This window comes from Gadus morhua, chromosome 17 (assembly GCF_902167405.1).
Source record: "Gadus morhua chromosome 17, gadMor3.0, whole genome shotgun sequence".
Lineage (NCBI taxonomy): Eukaryota > Metazoa > Chordata > Actinopteri > Gadiformes > Gadidae > Gadus > Gadus morhua.
In genome coordinates this window covers 16,513,154-16,537,514 of record NC_044064.1, presented here as the reverse complement: position 1 = coordinate 16,537,514, position 24,361 = coordinate 16,513,154, and the positions used below count along the sequence as shown (strand labels likewise).

Sequence of the window (24,361 nt, the reverse complement as noted above, 5' to 3'; positions counted from 1 at the left end):
ACATATATATAACAGCTACAGTAGGCCTACACTGAACTATATATATATATATATATATATATATATATATATATATATATATATATATATATATATATATATATATATATATAGGCCTACTGTAGCTATTCTACTAAAAGTATACTACAAATTTCATATAAAAGGCTACATTAATAATAATAAATAATACATTAACTGCACTGCTTTCTAGCTATCTATCTGTCAATCTATATCTATCACTGTATCAATTGATCAATGCATCAATCTGTCTATATATATGTCCCCATCTATCTGTCTGTCTCCAAATCTCTCTCTCTCTCTCTCTCTCTCTCTCTCTCTCTCTCTCTCTCTCTCCTCTCTCTCTCTCTCTCTCTCTCTCTCTCTCTCTCTCTATATATATATATATATATATATATATATATATATATAAGTCCATATCTAGACCCTAAAAAAAAAAAAGTCCAATCTTAAAACGGCGTGTGTTTTTATGGGGAACTATGGGGACCCCCGCTAAGTGCAGGCCTCCATACTGCACGAGTACCTATATGCAGACCGTACATGGACAGGCCTAGGCCAGAGATGGTGAATGGGGGATATAAAAAATTCTTGGACAGATTTGCCTCGAGCTTGTGTGTGTGTGGTGTGTGTGTGTGTGTGTGTGTGTGTGTGTGTGTGTGTGTGTGTGTGTGTGTGTGTGTGTGTGTGTGTGTGTGTGTGTGTGTGTGTGAACTCTGCGTGCCCCAGTGGTCGGCCGTTGACCTTTCAGATTACTGTAATCTCTGCTGATTGATCTGATTGATCAGATCCGTCTCCTCGAGGCCGGGTCTGCACCGCGCAGCCTGCGGGAGCGGCTGAACGAGGGCCGCGGGAGGAGTCCCCTCGGTGGTCCGCTCATCGATGTTTCCCGCGGTTCCGTCCCGCCTCGTCTGCATGATCGTTGTTGTCCCAACAATACGAGTTCCTTTAGGCTAACCATTTATCGGCCGACATCCATTCATTCAGTCAGACGGACAGTCAGACAGACAGACAGACAGATAGACAGACAGACAAAAAGACGATCAGCCAGACATTTGTTTATTCGGTCCGTGAATTCATGTTTTTTTTCTTATTGCTTGCTAACGCATAATCTTAGGCCGAGATGTATTTATTATTCATTCTTATTTTTCATCATATAGCCCTATTTATCCTCTATTTTCTGTTATTAAAGATAAGAAAAAAGGTAAACATGTTTATGAATAATGTCATAGGACAGCATCCTTAAACGTGTGGGGACAAATGTGTCAAAGTTGTAGAGAGGCAGCAAAATAATAGAGCTGCCGGCTCCCTCTGCGTGCATGTGTGTGTGTGTAGTGTGTGTGTGTGTGTGTGTGTGTGTGTGTGTGTGTGTGCGTGTGCGTGCGTGTGTGTGTGTGTGTGTGTGTGTGTGTGTGTGTGTGTGTGTGTGTGTATGTGTACGAATATGTGTGTGTGTGTGAGTGTGTGTGTGTGTGTGTGTGTGGGGGCCTGTGTGTGTGTGTGTGTGTATGCGTGTGCGAATATTTGTTTGTGCACGCGCTTGTCTATGTGCATCTGTGTGTATGCGATCCTGTGTGTGCGTGTGTTACAGCTGCAATCAGTCCCCTCTTGTCTTGCTGCTGAGTGGAGGTGGTGATTGACAGCTCCTATTCAGCCCTCTCAGAGATGAGTTCATCTGGAGAGAGGGAGGAATGGCCCGTGGCTGTGTGGAGTAATTACGGCCCACGACAGAAAAACACACACGGCGAAAAAACTATAATTATATAATCCTGATGAAAAATGCTTTTCGCTGCGCCACCAAAGGCAATTTAATCGGTGTGCCATTCATGGAAAGGGGAAAACTCCACTATGTTTGTTGTCGTTACATGCCACCGAAATTATCTCACAGTCCCCCAACAAAACGCAAACAATATCAACAACGAAATCAGGCTGAATTCGCTCGTGTGGAAACAAGGCCATTACCTGGAGTAAGGTCACGTTTGAAGGCTTTTGATCTTTATTTTAACTATTTTAAGTTTAAATGGCCACACTGTAATGTCTGCATGAAAACCAATGGAGGGCCATATAGATCTTAAAAAAAAAAAAAACGTAAGATAGAAAAAAATTGTATAAAAATAATAATCATTTGAATAAACGAATAAATAAATAATAATGGATATATTAAATCTGTGATTTTCTCAAATCTGTTTATTTTCATTCTGGACTCTAGGATGATTAGATTTACGTTTGTAAAAACGCAAGCTGCCATTTGAATCCTTGCCACACCCATGGCTTTAAAACACAAGAGTCCGATGATGGAACAATCATCTCATATCTCCATGACTTATTCAGGCTGCTGTGCCACTCATCCTCCGGTCCAAACCTGCCCCGGCGCCGCGCGGCCAATCACCAACGGGCACTGCCTAGACAGGAAGTGACGCGAAAGGTTACAACCCTTTTGCAAAGTGAACACACTACACCGTCCCACTCGGAATAATACACCCGCACATCCACGGTCTGCAGCGGACTGGAGCGCCGCACACACTCCCCTCCAAAACAAACGCGTCAGAGTAACCAGCGAGAGAATCGTGTGAGAACGTGGTGATTATACGACTGACGAGTCATGACAGGACCATCTTCTGCACGAGACGTGACCGTTTAGCCCCACCTGACTGGTCTCCTACTTTACCGGGGGGGTGTTTGAACACACACACCCACCCCCACACACACACACACACACACACACACACACACACACACACACACACACACACACACACACACACACACACACACACACATACATACATACACACACCGCTCCTGCAGCCTGCTCGCCACACACCAACCCGGGGGAGCAATCGAGACCACATCTGAGCCAGCAGAACAATGCAAGGATCCGATCCGAGGATCCCCAACCGCGATCCGAGTTGAGGGGTGGGAGGGGGGGAAGTCATCGGGGGATGCCTGGCTGCAGTTTGGCTCAGAGAAAGTTTTTTCTTGGTGAGGTTGCTGTACAATTTTTTTTTGTACCCCCTTTTTTGGGGTTTATTTGATGTTTGTTGTCAGTGACCTGTGACCGATTCTTGGTCCGATCTACGCGCTAGTGTGTGAACTCTGTTTGTAGCACCGCCCCGTCTCCTCCTCTTGCACACAGTCCCCGTGCTACCCCCCTATCTTGTGGTACCATGCATTCCTCCTGCTCAGCTCCTGATCCAATAAACCCGAGGAGGGTCGACTACTACGGACTCAGTCATCATCTCAGCCACCCACCCCTCCCACTCTCCCACGAAACACCTCTCACCCCACCTCATCTGCCCACCTGTCTTGGGTTGGGAGGGGGGGGGGCAGGCGTTTTGGGACCGCAGCATCATGCAAGACACACCGTGGCCCCTGTAGTAAGTTGGACCTGGCGGAGGAATTGCGTGATATCTCTCTGGGTTAGTAAGGCCTAGACGCGAAACACCCCCACTACAACAACAACAAACCTACAAACCCCCCCCCCCCCCCACCCCCAGAAGACTACTCTCGCTCACAGTTTGGCAGAAGAAGAAGAAGGAGACAAGCCCACCGCTCGCTCCGAGGTTCGACCAGGCAACGAGGATGGGGGACGCCATGGCCGAGGAGAGGGGGCACCACTGCGGCTCCAACTCGTCGCTCGCGGAACGCATGATGGACTCCAAGTGCCGCGCAGAGATCGGGAGCAAGTCTCCAGCGCACAGCAGTAGCACCACCACGGACACCCCGGGCACGTCTCCTCCACGCCCACGTCCTCCAGCGAGGACGGCCACGACAAACTTTTAGGGGTGGGACCCCGATTACTGTCGCCGGATTCTCGTAAGGGGTGAGTGTCGTTGGGTTGCGAGTGTTTAAGGGATGGTGGGGAACTGCGGATGTAAATACCGGATAGCGCGAGGGGAAGTCGGGCAATAATGGATGATGGTTGAGGCCACAAAATGTGTCGTCGAGGCTTTCGGATCGGCTGTGAAAATACCACTGTTGAGCAACGTAGTGGTTGGTTGTTGTGGTCTGTAGGCTTCTGCTGCTTTTATTAGTCGTTTTTACTTTTTACTATGCCATAGTAATAACTTGAAACAGAACATTTAAGCCTACATAATAATAGTAATAATAATAATAATAGCCTACCTAATAACTATGAGTAGTAGGTCTATGTTTGCATGTTATTAGGCCTACTTTATTGTAACACGAATAGGTATTTAATAATATAAATAAATGCAAAGACGTTATTCAGTATTTCTCTTAACAATTGACAAGCTTGTCAATTGTTTGAGATAGTCCCATATTCAAATGTGAATCAATAAAATGTGATATATAGCCTACCCTCATAAATATCGGCCTCAGCTTAGAAATTGAGGCCACAACAGAAATTGCTTCGAAATAAAAAATAAATGTAAATAAGGCGTACCAGTCAGAGCTTAAACAAGATTATTTTTTAATTAAAATACTTTGCCGCTATTATAATAATTGCTGTTATTTATCTCGCTGAGCAGGCCTGCAGGCCCAGAGTGACGAAAAGAGCTCCGATTTAAACCATTTTCTATTTTTCAATAGGGTAGGAGTAAATAATTCACCCATCAGTGTATACAAATATCCTGCCATGAAATAACATTTTATTCGCTTTTAAGATAGACCTGTGGCAATTGTAAAAATCTGTAGATCTTTATTTGGTAGCCTGCCCTATGCTTAAAAATCGATCTTAAAGGGAGTCATTATTGCTTATAATTATCTATATATATATTTATTAAACAGTTGGCTTCCAGTTGAAATGTGGAATTAACACGACATTTATATGTATTCATTAAAATAGCTGTTTGGCACGAAGACTGCTGTCAAATTTGTTGTCTCATCGAAAAATCTATGAGATTTTGCGTATGGATGGGCGACATGTTTGTTAGGGAACAGTCAACCTAAATGGTATAATGCGGGGCATTATAATTATTGACAAACGTTGTCCCAAATGGTAATTGTCTTCTATTGAGAAATAGCACAGTAGCACAGATTTGGTCGTAGGCCTACAGTTAGAAAATGATGGAGGAATATAAACAATTTACGCCGCAATTTTCTTCGCAGAATGACATGTATCTATAGGCCTTAGCCATCGGCCTGTTGTGGTTTTGTGTAAATCCACTCGCGCACGAGACCTGCTCCAGACAAAAAAGAGAAAGCGTGGACATGATAATAATAGTCGCTGGCTTTTCTAGTTGCCTGCGCTGCAGCGCACAGCCTCACGTCACTGTTTGTTTTTCATCCCGACGACTGGATGCACTCTGCGTTGCGTGGAGGGGTCAACGAAGGGTCACCGCGTCTGCGAACAGCCGATGTTCCGCTTTAATTGCTGAGGTTTCCTACTGGTTGAATCCGTATTTAGGCCGCTGCCCCAGGGATCTTTAATCATAAATATATATTTCGCCTATACATATAGGATATATTATATATATAAAAATATAGCCTATATATCCTCTCTCTCACAAACACACACACACACACACACACACACACACACACACACACACACACACACACACACACACACACACACACACACACACACACACACACACACACACACACACGCGCACATGCACATCCATAAGACAAATATAAACATATTGATAATGCATTCTTATTAAGTGGCTTTTAAAAAATTATTATATTTATATGCTTATATTTACCAGATTTAATAAACATTGTTTTTACTCGTATTTGTTGTAAATTGTACGTAGGCTATAACATTTACCACATTATTATGCTTACTTTAGGCCTTAAATAGCCTTGTTTTAAGGCTGATTATATTTATATATATTTGCAGATAAAGGCCTACATTTATTAACTTTATAAGGGGGGTTCATTGATTGTTGTTCACGACATGTTTGATAAGCCTACACTTTGATACTTCCTCTATTTAAATCAATTCCAGAAGCTTGGGTTGTCGAAGGAAATATCCTTAAATGTTCATTCAAACAAATCCCAATACATTGGGCTATACTTGTTTTAAAGACTTTTAATAGGCCTACAATCAAATCCAACACACAATTTGCAATGTAGCCTACAATACCCAATACGAACAATAAACGCATGCTACTAACCGCCTTTAGGCTTCATTATTCACTCTTCTGACGTGCATGAGCGCTAACAGTTAGCAAAATTCAGATCAGTGACCTACATCATAGGAGGTCCGGGGTCCGAGACATTTTAGCTTCGATGCTACTCATCATTTATAGGCTACGTCAGTCACCGAGGCTCGGACGATACATATTTTTTATTTTGCCTATACAGCTGTCTGGTGGCCTGTAGGAAGTTACATTTGAAAATATTATTAGCAAATTTGAAATTATTTAATGAAATGCGCCTGCCTCTTTAGTAGGAAGTAACAGTATAATATTGTAAAAAGCCCAACCATAATATTGGTGAATGCAGCTGTGGAATCTGGTGTCACGTGAGAAAGTAGCTCCCAGCGCGGACGAAGCTTTAAAGATGGCCTGCAGCCTCTCAACCGTTCCCTGTTTCCCGTGCCTAGAGGCCTGACTCCTGAGGATTTCCTATTGCCGGTTACTGTTAAACACACGGAGAAACACCAGAGAGGCCACATCACTCAACGAAACCACAGAAATATACAACAGAATACAATTGTTAGCTTCATGGAAAGTTATTTTCTTATAATTATATTCGAGTGATGCGTAATTATCATTGCATTACATTGATATTACAAGAATTCGTTGCACACTGTCCCATCGTTCAAACTCGACGTGAACCTATTTGTTGTGTTTGTGTCGTTGTGAACAGATGCTAAAGGCACCATCCGGGAGATCGTTCTGCCCAAGGGCTCGACCTGGACCGGCCGAAGCGCACGAGGACCTCCTTCACGGCGGAGCAGCTGTACCGGCTCGAGCTCGAGTTCCAGCGGTGTCAGTACGTGGTGGGGCGCGAAAGAACCGAGCTCGCGAGGCAGCTGAATCTGTCTGAAACCCAGGTAGGCCTAACACGAGAATGCTTACTTCTTTTTAAAAACTTTTTCCAAGATATATAATGTGTCTTCAACTATTATTGGGGTTCTTTCTTGTTTGTTTTATGGTATGCAATTATTTATATATCCATACTTTTAAACAGCCAATAAACATCATGCTCGTTCACAAGACTAGGCCCTATCGAGGCCTCACTGTGTCCATTTGCCCGTTTCCTGCCTTTTGTTTGCCTCTCTATTATACATGAACACGTTTGGATCGAGGGGATGTTTTTTTAATGTATTTTTCAGAATCACAAATCGACTGTCTGTGAGCCGATTGCTTCACTGATCTAGAAGGAGAACGGAAACCCTTTTGCACGTCATTTTGGAACAGCGCGCGACGAAACGTGCAACACGGGAAGACAAACCGTTACTGAATTATACACCACGTTCAGAGGTCTGGACAGTACCACTGCCTTTTTATATAGGGGAGCTCGGGTGGATTAAACTCGGGATTGAGGATGTATTGAAAGGAAATATTTCGGGGGAAATGAAGTAGGGCCAATCCTGTCCATTCAAGTAGCCAAACGAAATAAGTTAACCCTTTACTTCACCTAAAATACATATCAATAGCAGATGCAGGCCTGCACGTTTAAACACTATAGCAATGCTGATAGCCATGTGATACACCTATGTTTTTTAAATGCCTAAATCCCGGCCTGCGTCTCTCTCCCTTTAATATTCAGTTCGTCGAGAATCATTACAGCTAAATCCATACATTCATATCCCTCCGCGTCGCTGCTTTGCTGACCTCTGACCTGGAGGCCATACAGAGCTGTATAATGGGAGAAATGAGATCTTAGGATATAACATGCTTTCCACGAAATCTGCTTTCGTTGACATTTCAGCCGTTCCAGCAGCCTCCGACTCGGGACGCTTGAGTAGTCATGCAATGACCGTTCATATAGGCTAGCCCTTTAAGCACAATGTTTATTTGATGGATTATAAATTATTATTATTAATATCATTATTGGTATTCCTAATATTTGGAATATTGGTAAGAGAATAGGTTAGTATTAGTATTGGTCGTAGTAGTAGTAGGAGGCCTAATAGGCCAATAGTACCTATATTTATTGTTGTTTTAATTATGTTGGTTTCAAGATTTATAATAATGATCAATACCTACTTCTACAATAATAATAAGAATGTTAATAATAATAATAATACCAACAAATAATTTACTGAATGAGCTTTTACACCGAGCTGCGTGTAGCCTGCGTTTGCGTCAAGGGATCAATGTTATTATTATTAGTAGGCCTAGTAGGCCTATGGTATCATCATGGTGACAATAGTAGTTTGGGGATTATAACATAAACAAAAGTTAAACAGCAAAACCACTTCCCTTGAGAAATAAAGATGACCAGAGTGATTTGAATGAGTAGGGTAATGGCATCCGTTCGTTTATCACAGACATTCTAGTCTTGCATTGGCACATCGATCTTCATAAAAGACACGCCTGGTAGAGGATCTCCGAGCAAAACATAATTCGATTCGATAAATCAAGATTCGATAAAATAAATAACTATGTGTAGACTTAAAGAGGAAAACTGTGGACCACCCAGGAGAATTCACGCAGATTTAGTACGACAGAACCCCAGACCCACCAGATCCACTGTGTGCAAGTCGGTTGATTTGACCCCAGGTGTAAGAGGGAGAGACGGGAGGTTTCTGCTTGTGCTTCTAAGGCACGACATAAAGCGAGGGCGTGATAATAGCTTCATTAAATGGAGCCATACATCAGAATTAAGCCTGCAGTCAAAATATACCTGCACATTTTTTGCACGATGCAGCGTATTGTGGCTTGAGGCTAGGCAATTCGCCAGTCGTGCCGAATAAGTTGTAAAAACACATTTGACCACTTGTAACCTTGTTCAGATGCTTTTAAGGGTGCATAAGACACATTTACCTTTCTGCCCCGTTTTGTGGTGCTCGAAATTCAGATCAAAGCTATGCAAAGGCATTCACTTTATTATAGGCACGTTTTCTATTTCATGTTCTATGTGGGCCACCTATTCTACAACGTAAGCCTGCTATGTATTAACATATATTTTTGCTGTTCCAATTCGTTCTTAGGGACGCCCCTCTATATATTGCATTTGTAAAATATAGATACATAAATTACACCAGTGATGTTATTCAGGACCCTGGCACATTAGGATGTTGATGGCTGGAGGCCAAACACTATTGGTGCACGTCATACAGATAGCCATGCAAATTAAGTATTAGATTTGGGAATTAAAACTTTTACGCGAGCGACTTTTTGCAACTTTTCGGAACGCGGCCCATGACCCATAGGTGAAACTCAGATTAGTGCCGTCAGCCTGGCCTTTTAAGAAGGATCCCGCATACATACGTACACTAACGCTAGTTATTTACTTTCTTTATTCGTTTAAAAATGTTTTTATTTGTTATAAATAAACATATCATTACGATGTTAAACATTGCTTGGTATGGTTTAAACTTTAGACCATCAACGACCACCATTGAGTCAAACGGAGACCTGTGTTTCGGAAACAAACAAAAAAAGACGTGCGAAAGCTGAACCCAAATGTGTCCGAGGGGTCACCATTAGGCCGTCATCCCGGTAGGGGGCTTTCTCGCCCCCCTCCCTCTAATATGCACGCGAACCATTGCACACATGAGATAAGCCTGAAATGTTTATTGGATTTAAAAACTTTTCGTTATATTAACTTTGTGACTATGACTAAGGCTTTCATGCAAAGACCTTAATTGCTTTTGCGATTTTATCCATTCAAAGAAAGTTGAAGTTATAGGACTATTTATACATGTGAACACAACTCTGCCTTAACAGCAATAAAGTAACTAACTCTAAAATCCCAGCATTTATTGTTGTGCCAATGCCTTTATTTTTTTAATTGAAAACTAAATTAATTTAGAAGATCAGTCAAAAATACAGAAACCTTTTGGTGTGTCCGCACATCCTGATTGGACTGTGGTCTTTACTCGGCACAAGGGTGTAAATGTTGATCAGAAGGGCCTGATGATGAAGATGGAGAAGCAGGTAGCTCTGTAAGAGTCCAACACATCCGGGATCCATTTTAAAAAACAGTTGCATTTAAATACGCAGTGTCTAAAATGTTATGTTTATTATATGATGTGATGATAACACGTTGGGGATTATTTAATGTTTCCTATAGTTTTGTAAACTTTATTCCCAGATGGTGGGACTTACATGAAGTGTGTGTGTGTGTGTGTGTGTGTGTGTGTGTGTGTGTGTGTGTGTGTGTGTGTGTGTGTGTGTGTGTGTGTGTGTGTGTGTGTGTGTGTGTGAGTTAGTTGCAAGTCCTCACCCGTATGCCAGTGGCGAGGTCGAACATTGAAGCAAAAAGACTTCACGCACAGGGACACACACATTCAATCCCTCTCGCTCATTCTCACACACCACACACACACACACACCACACACACACACACACACACACCACACACACACACACACACACACACACACACACACACACACACACACACACACACACGTACGCTTAAACACAAACACTGTCCCATTCTACAAAACCACAAACATTTATACAGAGCTTATTATTTTTTTATAACAGCAAAAATTAGAATACTTTACAGGTTTAATGGGAAACGTAGTTTTCGTTTCAGCTACCGGTACAGCTGCAGCATTCTCCAAAATCTCCTCTTTGAGGTCTTTAGCCAGGTGAATAAACCGTGAATCATTTGCACGCAAAACCGGCAATAACATTCCCTCTAATCGTTCTTTCGCGTTCGTTATCGGTATGTTCCCTGATTACCTTGTACGTTTCTGTCAGCCAACAACAAGCTGAGTTTTTTCGTAAGACAATGAACACATAGCCAAACGGGAGCCAGAACAGTGAGCCTGTTGGTCCCTGTGAGACGGATGAGATCACTGTCTCTGAGTAATTCCACTGGATCAACCTCCTAATCATACGATGCCCAGCCAGGAGTGGTGCGCTATGCTGATGAGCAAGGGCCTCTGTTTGGATACTCTGACAACCCATAATGCCCTTCCCTGCTGTCTCAATGAACCAGGGCTCGTGCCACTGTTGTGAAAAGCAAACTCATCATGAATATCGACCAGTCGAGGTAGAGGGGGCCTTCTGTAAGGGTACAGGGTCCGAGATGGTAGCGCCCCATCTTGAGGAATGTTAACACAGTATAATGTATGTTTCAAGAAGAACAGCGTTTGTTATGCAAAGTGGCCCAAGATCCAACATCATGTCCGCAGGACGAATCAAACCACAGAGACAATTTACTTTTCTGATTGGCTTTATGCTGTGAACCGACGAGTAGCGTTTGATTACATTACGTTATTTTCAATTCAAACAAACACTCGCTGAGTTCCCACTAGAGTGACGGTATCGAAGTGAACAACAGGTCCGTCGCCCGGCCTCCTCCAGCTCAAGGTGGACAGCTCAACAAATGCCCTTCTCCGTGCAAACAACAATGAGTGCGTCTGTCTCACTGTCGGTCAAAGACACACAGACAGACACAGTGGTTCTGTTAGCTGTGTCTGTGTAAGCGAGTATCTCTGCTCGCTGTGTGTATTGTTCTCCATGAGCGCCCAGACAGACGGCGTCTGGCTGCTCTGTCTGGGAGCACCGCAGAGTACCAACCCGGGATGCTGCGCCCGTCCAGATGTGTTCGGAGACAGAGGCAGGCATACATAGTGGCGGGGGGGGGGGGGGGGGGGGGGGGGGGGGGGGGGGGGGGGGGGGGTTGGGGGGGGTCAGTCCAGACATACTCAGAAAGAAGTGTAGGAAGCAGAGCAGTCAGACACCCCGGGAACCAGGGGGGGGCGCTTGACCCCCGGAAACCAACACTTTTCGTGCGGGTAGAATGAATGGAGATGGTGGGCATGTAGGGTGGATGGCAGACCCTAGAGTGGTGGCGATTACAGTTCATTCTGTGTTTGTGTGTGTGTGTGTGTGTGTGTGTGTGTGTGTGTGTGTGTGTGTGTGTGTGTGTGTGTGTGTGGTTGTGTGTGTGCGTGTGCGTGTGCGTGTGCGTGTGCGTGTGTGTGTGTGTGTGTGTGTGTGTGTGTGTGTGTGTGTGTGCTCGTGTGCGTGTATGGTAATATGTGTAAGGTGCATGGTAATATATCCTATCAATTTTGCTAGAGAAGCTTTTTCTTAGCGTTAATATCTCATGCCTCTTTTAAATAATTTAATGAATCACGTTCTATAGGAAGTGTGTTTGTATTTGTGTTTGTGTGTATAAGAGCTATTATTTTATATGAAAGGAAAAATAGATAATATTTGTCTGGCTCATGGGAACATTCCGAGGCGAAACCGGTCTTCCTGATTGGCCCGGACGGCGAGCCATGACTGAAAAGACACAAACCACAGAGTTTTCCCTGACGGCTGCTCGCATTGCTCATGTCCATCACCATGGGCAACACAGGTTGGGAGAGAGAGCGGGTACAGGGCTAGGCAGTGACCCACCACACAAATGTTTCAATCCTCCCATCGCCATGTCCAAAACCTTTGTGTGCATATGTGTGTTTGTGTCTCTGTGTCTGTGCGAGTGTGTACTTCTGTTTGCGAATGCGTTTTGGCCTCTAGTAGGATGAATGAAAGGATGGAAATGGAATGGATGACAGGACGAGAGGGATGAAAGAGAGAGAGAGAGAGAGAGAGAGGAGAGAGAGAGAGAGAGAGAGAGAGAGAGAGAGAGAGAGAGAGAGAGAGAGAGAGAGAGAGAGAGAGAGAGAGAGAGAGATAGAGAGAGAGACATATAGTGGGAGAGAGAGAGAAAGGTGGGCCTCATATACATCCCAAGTGCTTTTGCGCTAAGGAGGGATTAGGGAGCCTATCTACCAGCAACTCCCTAAGACGGGGTTAACCCCTGGGTGAGCCTGGCTGGACATGTGCTTCTGCTGCCGCAGCCCTTCGCCCACGACCCGCCTGGATCGGGGGTTTAACTCCGGTCGGGGCCATGGCCTGGCATTGGTCTGGGTGGGGTGGGGGGGGGTCGGTGGGGGAATGAGGGTCGGGGGCAGGAGGTCAGGGTGAATTGAGATGATGATGATGATGGCGGAGGATAAGGAGTGAGAGGATGCTTATGATAATGAGGATAGTATGGAGGGGAATGCAGACACGGGACAGATTAGAGGGGGGCGTCCCGTCAGAAGATAGGGCGGGGTTTAAGGAGGGAACGATAAAGTGTGTGTGGGGGGGGGGGGGGGGGGGGGGGGGGGGGGGGGGGGGGGGATTCGTGTAGTTGTGTTGTTGATGATGATGATGGGATGCGGTTTATTAAAACCCTTGAATATTCAATCCTATGCGTAACATTCAAAGCCAGCACAAAAGAAGGTGTGAAGGATTATTTCTTCAGCGCTTTCCCTTGCCCTTGATTATTTAGAGTTCCCATTCCCCTGCCAGAGTCACCGTGGTCTCTTTACTATCCTGCTTATACCTGCCAGGATTTATCACGTTTTCCTTCAGATCATTTGTCTATGGAATCACCTCGGGTATTGAATGGCTCTTTATTGTCGGAAAAAACAACTGACAACACAACAGAAAAAAACAACAGCTTGTGCGGGGTAGTCCCTTTTGGTGGAGGTCTTCGCATTCTAGTCTTCACATACTAGTGAATAATTACGAGTAACTAGACACTAGTATCTAGTGACTAGTAACTGACTCACTAGTATCTAGTGACTAGTTACTAGTTACTACTTACTAGTTGGTGGAATGAAGTAGTTGCATTGGGATGCAACTTGTTACTAATTACTAGTAACTAGTTACTATTTACTAGTTTTAGTAACTAGCAGCTGGATAATGCCCGGTTGGGATTGGAAACCTCAGAGTGGCACATAGGGGAAACGGGGAAGGGAGAAGGGAAGCCATTGTGTTGGTGGGCCCGGTCACATGCTTCAGCTCAGGGGTGGGAGCGGGGTCAAGGTTGAGCATTAAGTTGCTCGATGGGTCATAGAAAGTGTTACCAGGTGTCCTGCTTAACAAGGGTTTAACACTGCTAGACCACTTCAACCACCCGCATTGCCATAAGGTCGCCCAGTTTATTACCCTTCGGAGGATACCATCGCCAAATGGTATTGGCGATGGTATCCTGTCCTGTTGGCTGTTGTGTTTTATTGTGGAATGGCCCTTATGTAATGTATTTGATAAAACGTTAAACACACCAAAACCGGGATGAAACGAAATCGAGGTGAGTTAGGAACACAGTGACGATACCAAGCCCCGCAATAGTGTAGCTTAGCTGACTTAGCACACATATGGACCCACGGCCGACCTGCGCCGCAAGGTCGTAACCCAGCTTAGCATCCCTTGTGAGGCTCTGTGTTCATAGAGCTGAGCCAAGGGTTGTATGGGACCGTGGCTAGAGTGTGGATGGGGCACACGACTCCTACACCTGTCACTCCCTGGACATGTAGTCGTCCGATTGGGACGGCCGTACCCCTTTAAAATCTAAAAGGGGTTTGGATAACAAAAGTAACCGAAGGAGCCATGGTCCCAAAGGGAATAGGGTTTAGGGTTAGGTACAGTAAAAAACTCTACATCAGCCTAAACCCATTTCCAGCAGATCTTTGGTGGACAGTTTCTAATAAAGCAGAGTCTAATGAAGAGCCGCTCACACACAATCCGGAGGGCCCGACAACCGCCTTGCAGAGACTGCCTTAAAAGCGCCTCTTTTGCGACGTTCCCCAGTTCATGTGCCCTATTCAGGACTATTACTACCATAGCTAGCTCTGTCCTTGCGACCTGACCCTAACATCTGCCCCCTGCCCACCCAATCCTCTTACAGCCGCTCGTCGCCTAACCCCGCTGGCCCCCTTTCGTAACCCCTGTCAAGTTGTTCTGTACGCTGCCATCAGCCCGACACCGGCCCTGCCCTGGCCCTCACTGGCCCGGCCCTGCCCTGGCTCAGAGAGAGAGAGAGAGGGGAGAGGGAGAGGAGAGAGAGAGAGAGAGAGGAGAGAGAGAGGGAGAGGAGAGAGGAGAGAGAGAGAGAGAGAGAGAGAGAGAGAGGAGAGAGATAGAGAGGAGAGAGAGAGAGAGAGAGGATTCAGCAAGTGCAAATGCAGGTCACCGCGGATCCAGAGCTGCCTTGGGTAATCTCTGCCCCAGCCCTGACCCCCAGGATCCCATTAAAAAGGATTTACTTCCAATAGTGTATATGTAAGGGGAGATTTGTTTTCCTCTCTTCGCATCATCCAACCCCTCCCAACCCCCTCATCTGTTTCACGCCGCTACTCAAATCCCTGCAGCGCCACAAGCACGCCTCTTCCCCATGAGCGAGGGCGCCCCCTGTCCATACGTGGGGTAGAGAGGAATGACGTGGCGGGAGCTTCCCTCGCTGCGTGTGGACAACCGCATGCGCCGCCGTTATAGCAGTACACAAATGCTGAATGGAAAGCTCTCTATAGGATACGGGACTCGACTGTGTTTGCTGCACACGTACACACCATAACATAAATTCAATCGTTCAATTCAAATCTTGGACACGGCACCACCTGACCCTGAATTGTGTTCAGACCAGCTGCTGCTGGCCTTCCATTACTGACTGCGGGTGTTTTTTTGTGTGAAGGAATACGCAAACAGTCATTATATGTAAATGCAATGTCAAGTGGCCCCAGCACCTTGGGTGGCGCCTAGTAAATGGGATTCCCCGTCAGTGGTAAGAACAAAGCAGAGCACTGTGGATGTAGATCGGAGGTTCTTCCAAGGCCACACGTGAAAGGCTGAGCGTTTTATCTCGGCGTTCACTTGGCATCCCTGTTTGATGAATGCGTAGAGATGTGAGTCTACAGTGATCACTGCCAGACTGGGCTTCACCTAACCTCCACAACGCTTCGACTCTGTGGCTTATCATCAAGGAAAGACAATATAGTTACCACAACGGGTTGGAAAGACGTTAGCTGGAAAGACCTTTAGAACTCGTGTACAATGGGCCGATCTGACTACCGGAACGGTCCGAGACAATTTATGGTTCATCGCATTTACGTTGCACTTTTCAAGCCAACCACAGCACTTTAAATTGTGAGTGTGTGTATTTAAGCGTTGGGGAGGATAGACGCCAAGTTCACTTGATTGTTAACCACCGCACTCGACTTGATAACAGAGGAAGAGGGGACCAAAGATCAGACATGAGACGGCGAGAACGCTCAGGTAACTCAGGTATCACTGCCGGAGATGTCCATCCGAGAGTCTACAGCCTCCAGCTACTATTGAGATTGCTCTTGGGCCAGACGATGAACCCTTAGCTTTTGAAAGCCTTTTATTTCAGACCGTGGCTGTGCAATTCATTAGGTCAGACCGCCTCTCACGACCAGAAGCGATCGCCTTTAAGTACGAAAGTAAATGAATATTGTGGCCAAAATGCGTTTTGGGTATGCACATTTAACCGCCTGATTAAGTCTAAACTAAGTGATTGAGTAATTGGACTTTGACCGTTGAATCACCACCACATCATGTGATTGATGTGTTAACTGTACATGGGCAAAGTTCACATGCTAGGCAAACATTTAAACAGCACCATTTAGTTTTACCATTCTGGCATGTACTATGTAGCCAAACGTTTTATAGTCACCGGATACGGAAATCCAGGAATGTCGACCAGTCATGATACATCCACCTGCTCTGGTTCCCCGAGGTGGGTGTGTCTTCATGCACACTGTGTCGTGATTGGTACGAAATACTGGGATGTCTCCAGAGACTAGTCTGTCCTCCACAACCTAGAAGTCCTAACGAAGCTCGTTCACCTGACTGGAGGGTCGAAATGCAGCATTCATTAACGAGTGTATTTCTGAGAGTATAGATGGTTTACGTTACAGTGCTGCAAAAAAGATGGGAATGTGCGAGCGAGGAAGGGCAAAACACAGCTCCTACTGAGCTGTAGTCATGCCGTGGTCGGTTTTCCGACCCGGCAGAGAGAGAGAGAGAGAGGAGAGAGAGAGGAGAGAGGAGGAGAGAGAGAGAGAGAGGAGAGGGAGAGAGAGAGAGAGAGAGAGAGAGGAGAGAGAGAGAGAGAGAGAGAGAGAGAGAGAGAGAGAGAGAGAGAGAGAGAGAGAGAGAGATTCGTAAGTCAGTCTTGGCCGTATGCATATTTGATGCGCCGCGGTTTGCTCTCAGCGCAGCGCTAACTGTGAGAGCTGTCCTCCCCGCGATCCGACCCCACCGTGTACCCCTTCTGCCTGCCGTCCAATCAGAAGGCATGCCCTGATGCAACACCGCCGCCAACGCACGACACATAAACAAACGCACACACACTCTGCCTCTCTCACACACACACACGCACACACACACACCTATACAATTCAAATCAAATGGTACTGTGTGTGCTCTGCACTCATCCATTTAACATGAGCAACAAGGACAAGCAGAGTTCAATGCGCATCTCCTGCTAATCCCCTGTGGGCCGCTGTGATGGGCTTTGCAACGACGCTGCGCTGCCATAGGTTGCTGTGGGAGAGAAGGCGATGCACATGCCGATAATGTGCACGTGGCATGATGATAATGATGACCACAATGGATTCTTCCTTTGGTTTGACCCTCGCAGTTCCGGCCTACGTGTTCCTTTGGGGAGAAGATTATAAATGTTTACGTTTTCTCTGTTTTTTTATTCGGCGCTGAAGTATTTACCCAAACAACCATCAATGATGTAGAGTGTTTTGTCAGTACCCGGAGTCCTCACAGTCCTCCTCCCTGCAGTGATAGTGCGAATGTTCTGGTAACCCGTTCCCACTTGATCCAATCAGGAGCGAGAATACCACAAAGAGGTGGTCCATCTCTGTGCGCAAAGACAGGTGAAGCTTCTAAATACTTACACCAAACACGAAGGAAAAACCAAGAAAATAAATAAGAAATGGTGCAGTGAGTCGGAGGGAGGGGAATGTGCCCACTGCGATAGACGCTTCCGGGAAGTTACCAATACGACAATCGCTTACCGGGCCTTTAAGAAACGCCTTTGTGTGTTACGCGTTGGCCTTTCTCAGTGTCACGCACACTGCGTCCCTGCTCTGATATCATTGTCCTCTCCCATTTGTGCACTCCAAGCCCTGTGAGGGCCCTGATGTGTGAGAGATGTAAAGTGCACGGAACCAACCGGGATCAAATCTGCTGAGAAGACCACGGGAGCTGATCCAATGAGCTGTGTCGGGGGATAACCGCATCCCTCTCTCTCTGTCTTTCTCTCTCTCCTCTCTCTCTCTCTCAGTCTCTCTCTCTCTCTCTCATCTCTCTCTCTCTCTCTCTCTCCTCTCTCTCTCTCTCTCTCTCTCATCTCATCTCTCTCTCCTGTCTCTCTCTCTCTTCTCTCTCTCTCATCTCTCTCTCGTCTCTCTCTCTCTCTCTCTCTCTCTGTCTCTCTCTCTGTCCTCTCTCTCTCTCGATTGTAATTCGATTATATACGTACATACATATCACATATTAGTATATATGTCATTTATATCAGGATGCCGAGAAAGCAGTTAAGTTTCTCACCACAATGACCATTGATTAACGGTAGCTTCATGTTCTGTGATCCAAGTGTTCTAAATGTATATAACCGCAAACAAAAAAGAGATATATTACATGTCGCATAAAAAGCTGCTTATTTAGCTAAAATACCTAAGAAGCACCAGAACAATAATCCAGGTGGCAGCGTTTGTTAATGGATGGCGTTGCGAGGAAGGCTGGCCCTGACGGTCTCCCGCAGTAATCTCTCTGCTCTAATGGATGCAGGACGAGCAGAGCCTGTTGTATGTGATATTAATGACAGAGGGTACATCTCTGATAGCACTCTTCCAGATGTGGTACTCCTACTCATTATACTGCCATATATATTATGTGTATATACAGGTTTTTACATGCGCCTTCATGGATGGTAAATCGTATTGAGTCAAACCCTGAATCCCAACACAGTGATATTTGCAATATAACCACAGGCAGGCATTTAGATCCGATGTTTATGTGTTTACACTGCTTTCTCTGTTTTTGCTCTCTCTCCTCTCTCTCTCTCTCTCCCCCCCCCCCCCCCCCCCCCTCTCTATCAGGTGAAGGTGTGGTTCCAGAACCGCCGCACCAAGCAGAAGAAGGACACCACCAAGGACTCGGACAAGCGGGGCTCCTCCACCTCCGAGTCCCTGGCCACGTGTAATATCCTCCGTCTGCTGGAGCAGGGCCGCCTGCTGTCGGGCCCCCACGCCCCCACCTCCAGTAACTCCATCCTGGGGCACCTGCCGCCGCACTCCACCGGCGGCTCCCTGCTGGGCGGGGGCATGACCACCACCACCTCGTCGGGCATGGGCGGAGGCGTGGCCCACCCCACAACCACCCTGTCGGGGGGCGGCGGCTTCGGGCTGTCGCTGGCCTCGCTGGGCGGCAACGGGGCCCCGCCCCGCCTGGGGGTCCCGCCCCCCCACCCGCTGTGCTTCTCCATGCCGCTGCTGGGGGGGCCGCACCACGAACTGACCTCAGCCTACGGGTGTGGCTCCTCGGCCTTTGAGCCCTACATGCGCCTGGACAGGAAAGAGGCCGACCTGGGCGGCAAAAAGACGGTGTCCTAAGTGAGAGCCCCCCCCCCCCACCAACCCCATGACCAACACCACCCACACCACCGCCACCGCCACCACCACCCCTTGTTTTGTTGATTTTGTAAGGAGTTTTAGAAGAGAAGGGGTGATGGAGGTAAGGAGCTGCTTGTTTCATCTCCCCCCCCCCCCTATATTACTAAAATAGTTTGGAGACTTAACAAGGGAGAGAGAGGGTGAGAGAGAGGGGGAGAAAGAGGGTGGGCGGAGCTTAGGGAGTTCGACTGAACAGTGAGAAGAGAAGAAGGAAAAAAATAATAGAAAAGCGGAGGGTAGAAGCAGCACTGTTCTATGTCATCTCACACTGGCTCAATCTCTCAACCGCTGTTTCAGTGATGCTGTGAGGACAGAATGTGGTCACACACACACACAACACACACACACACACACACACACACACACACACACACACACACACACACACACACACACACACACACACACACACACACACACAAACCCAGACTTACACAAACCTTGCTTGTGATTTTTTTAAATAACTATATGTACTTTTGTTTTTTGCGTGATTTTCGGAAGACTGGGATTTTTGTATCACTTTTTTCGTGTCTGATGGTGTTTGTGAGTGTTGTATTATTTATCTATATAGACTTTTTGATTTTCCATTCAGGTCAAAAAAAAGGAAGGAAAAAAACTCAAACCTGATTGTTCAGTTTAGACTGAGGCGGTGTGTAGTTGTGTGATTTGGAGGACCTGGGATATCTTGACGAGCACGTTTTTACCCATTTTCAGATGTGATTCATCGCTAACGACCATTATAGTTCTTGAGCCCCCTCCCCCGGGAGGAAATACTTAGAAAAAAATACAGAATCATAGCATTCTCATACCAGACTGTCCAGGTTGTGGAATAGTGGTTTGATTAGAAAAATGCCTTCATTTGGTTGTTGTTTGTGTATCGGAAAATCTGTCGATGGATCTCGATCAAGCATCCGGTTTTATAAAACGAAAAACGACTGTGAAAGGAAAGGTTTGTTTTGAGGCGGATGACTGGGTAGACAAATTCTTGCCAAAGTATTCCTGGGTTTTCACGTTGTTCTTCGGCGGTGCTAGGCTTTTCCCTTTTCCCAAAATGTTCCCCTCCCATTACCTCAGTAGGAAGGAGACATCTATGGACCCCTTTTATTTTGTACTTCTTCAATCATCAATCTCACCAGCCATACCGACACTACCTGTCTGCAATACAACACCCGTCCCTCCCGACGTCTCCAGCACACAAAAAAACGAAAACGAAACGACGCAACCGTTTTCGAGCGGTAAACTCCACAAAAGCGAGTTGTTTTTTATGTGGGCGCTAAACGTTTCAAACGTTTTTTTATTTTTTTTTATGTCTTCCCCTGTGGGATCTTTTTTTTTCAGTTGCCCGGCAACGCCTGTACCCACCAGCAGCATTGTAGTGCAGGCGGACTTCATTGTGGATACATGGGGGGGACATCTTCCCCTGGGCAGGCTGTGTCTTATCACACACACATTGAGATTCCACTCAGTACCTTACAAATTCCCTTACCGTACAAGCACTGGCGAACCGCTCTACTGCGGACTCATCTAAATAATGTGTTGTTGTTGTTGACGTGGACGTTGCCGTCGTCGTTTTTCGATCGTTCTGAGTGTTTCGGGTTTGTTTTTCTTTTGTTTATTTCTTTAACGTTGTTTACATCTTAGGTTTCTCAAGGTATTTCTCAGCACACTTTGGGTGAATGGAAGCGTGCTGTTCGTCACGGATCACATCAAATTCACAATCTCATGGAGCCTGCGTATGTCTTTTGTACAGTAAACTATTATGCACATGCTTTGGTTGCAACAGGCAGGGGGTGTTGGGACGGTTGATACTTCGCCTCAAAATTATAAGCTTTTTTCTCCTTTTCTTTTTGAAGGGTGTTTGTATTTTCCTAAAAAAAAACAAACAAAAAAGATTGTGTCGGGCACCTGCTTTATGTACATTGTTTTCTATTTAACACCGATGTTTGCTCCCCAAATATTAGTCCTCTCTGAGTGTGACCATGCCCCTTTGTTACCTATTGATTGAAAGCACTTTATGTTGTCGCATCTCTAGACTTTACATTCCACCCTCTTCACCCTTCCCTATAACTTTATTTAATCCATCCCTTTGACACTAACATAAAATATCCCAGCCTTCAGCACTGAGAAACATTTTAATTAAACCCCTGCATTAGCTGCAACATATGCCTTCTTTGTGGTCACATTTCTCGCCCACACTCCCCCGCATTTTTATCACTTTTCAAGAATTCTTCTATTTTGATTTAAATTTCGAGATCAACTTTTTGTGTCATTTTAATTTCCACTAGTCAGATTCCTTCACCTGCAAGGATTGCAAATTATTTCTCCTTTACATTTTCGCTTTAAGCTTTCAATAGGAATCAATTGAAATCGAAATTGGATTGACTCCAAACCCGTAGCTGGGCCATGTTCTGGTCTCCGCCCACATAGTCCGGGAAGAACGGCACCAAAAAGCGGGTCTTCTATAAAAGGCCGGAAAAGTGACAAATACTCATTTTTGTATGCACTGCTTGTCCAATTGGAATCAGAACCAAACCTCCATCGCAGGCCCACATTGTTTTGGCCTCAATGTGTGTGGGGTCCGCAAGGGGCCCCTCTCCCAATCTTTTCCTAACATTTTTAACCTGTTGGGTGCTGCTGGTATTTACTTTTTTGTGTCTCATCTCATTGTTTTTATTTATTAAATCCCCCACATTCGCCCATCTTGGCTCAGGGGAGGTGACGTGACATCAATTACAAAAAAAAAGCCGGTTCAGCGTGACATCAATTAATATTGGCCCTCCGGTGGCTTGCAAGAGAAAGGTCAAGGTAAATTTAGAACAGCACCATATATCCTTGGAGCCACAAGCAAATTTAGAGCAGTGTATGAAAAGGATCCTGACCCCTGGTTTCTTAAACCGTGTAGGCCTATTGGTCTGCGATGCTCGTGCTGAATTGCCCGCCCGGCCCCGCCCCCGCCCATTCCCCTCTACGCCCCTGTAAGCGTTCTATGGGCGCCTGAGCTTTGTGGCGTACAGACTCCGGCGGCGCGGCGAACGCCCCTGTTATCTCTTATTCTCTTTTCACGCCGGTACAACTCGCGCTGGTTACTTGAACACGGTATTATTTTCTATAAGCACCATACATAATTCAAAGGCCTTGGCATCAAATATTGAGCAGAGAGAGATGGAGCCGAGAGGTCAGAGAGCTATTCCCGCAGTTGTGTAAAAGGGGGCCACCCTTTCTCACTGGTGGTTTTTTTATTCATTTTTTTTTATTCAATATCTTCCATTCGGCTCGGATAAAAAATGCTTTGAAATTCACAAAGCAGGTCCCCCTGGAGTTCAAAGGGCTTGTATTTAGTATATCTTAAATATGTTGTCAAAAAAAATAGAAAAGATAAGTATCAAGGCCTCGGCCCCTACGCACTGTAAACCATTCATCTTTTATGCTTGAATATTTCATGATTTATTTCGTTTCACTGAGTCTACCGAGAGAACACACCGCAGTTGTAATACATCGGTTAGAATTCCCCAAGTCAACAGAAGTAAACGATGGATATTTGCGATCACTCCGTAGGTTTTTTTTTTTGGAGACTTGTGCATCTAGGCCCAGGCGTACACCAGAGAGTTTTAAAGTCAGCCTTTAATACAAATACTCAAATACTTAAAGAAATACATTTTCATGAGACTCCCCTTTGTAATATGGTTTGTGATGTTGAACCTGTTTTTATAACATTATCAATCGGGCGGTTTCACTTAATGGAAGCAAACACTCACACACACACACACACACGCTCCCTCGGAAAATAAAGTTCTAAAACCATCCGCAATTGAATCGTTGAATATACAGCGATGGGTTTTCTTACTCCAAGAATGGCTAGTAAAATCGCTTCCTCTGAAAAATCGTATCCTACTTCGGGAGGCTTGCTGTTCTAAACATCGACGTTATTAAGGCGGACTATTCACCAACGCTGCGCTGAGCGGGGCCGCGCTGCATTCGGATTGGCCGAGAATAATTTAGGTTTTTGGGTGAAAAGTTCCTTTATTTCTTACAAACGAAATCTATATGCTTTGCTCTTCTTTTTTTAATGCTCAGCAATGACCTTATAGGACCGTTTTCCTATAGCTCATTCTTTGCAGCAGTAATTTGTTATTTTCCCTCATGTCCAGCACCTGCTATAGGTCTACTTTAAACAACGAAAAGCTCTATTTGCATATATGTATACATAGGTGTAGACATGTGTATCTATATGGATCTTTGCACAAGTTTAAAAAACATTCAATGAACAGGACAGAAAAAAAGACTTCATATATGCTTTATAATTATTATTTTCTCATTAACCATTTGCACTTATTGAAGAGTATTTTTTGTTCTGTTGTTGGCTCCAGAGGGCTCTGTTGATGCCCAGTCAAGATAATGTACAATATGTATTTTATTCATGCATACAAAAATATATGTCTATGTAATTTGATTCGATTCTGGTGTGTTTTTTCTCGTGATCTCCTGAGCCGAATCCCCTAGCCTGGCTGATTGGATAAAAGACTATGTGTTGTGGCGCACTTGTAAGAGGAAATCCTTAGTTTGCATCGTGAATGCGTGTGTGCGATGAGGTTATGTAGCCTACCACAAATTTGTACGCACGTGACGCTCGCCTTATTTATGCTGCAACGAGAGACAAATCACTCAATTACAACTGTGTCTCTGTGTGTGTGTGTGTGTGTGTGTGTGTGTGTGTGTGTGTGTGTGTGTGTGTGTGTGTGTGTGTGTGTGTGTGTGTGTGTGTGTGTGTGTGT

The 24,361-nt window shown here is 45.4% G+C and overlaps 1 protein-coding gene across 1 annotated transcript; it reads left to right on the top strand.

Moving 5' to 3' along the window:
- Positions 1–497: 497 nt before the first annotated feature.
- vax2 (ventral anterior homeobox 2) lies at positions 498–24,039 on the top strand. The gene is given in 7 exon segments (XM_030339132.1): positions 498–537; positions 3,440–3,748; positions 3,751–3,803; positions 3,805–3,838; positions 6,799–6,837; positions 6,840–6,985; positions 19,017–24,039. Coding segments are annotated over 7 exon segments (1,134 nt in total). The 3' UTR covers positions 19,530–24,039.
- The last annotated feature ends 322 nt before the right edge of the window (positions 24,040–24,361 follow it).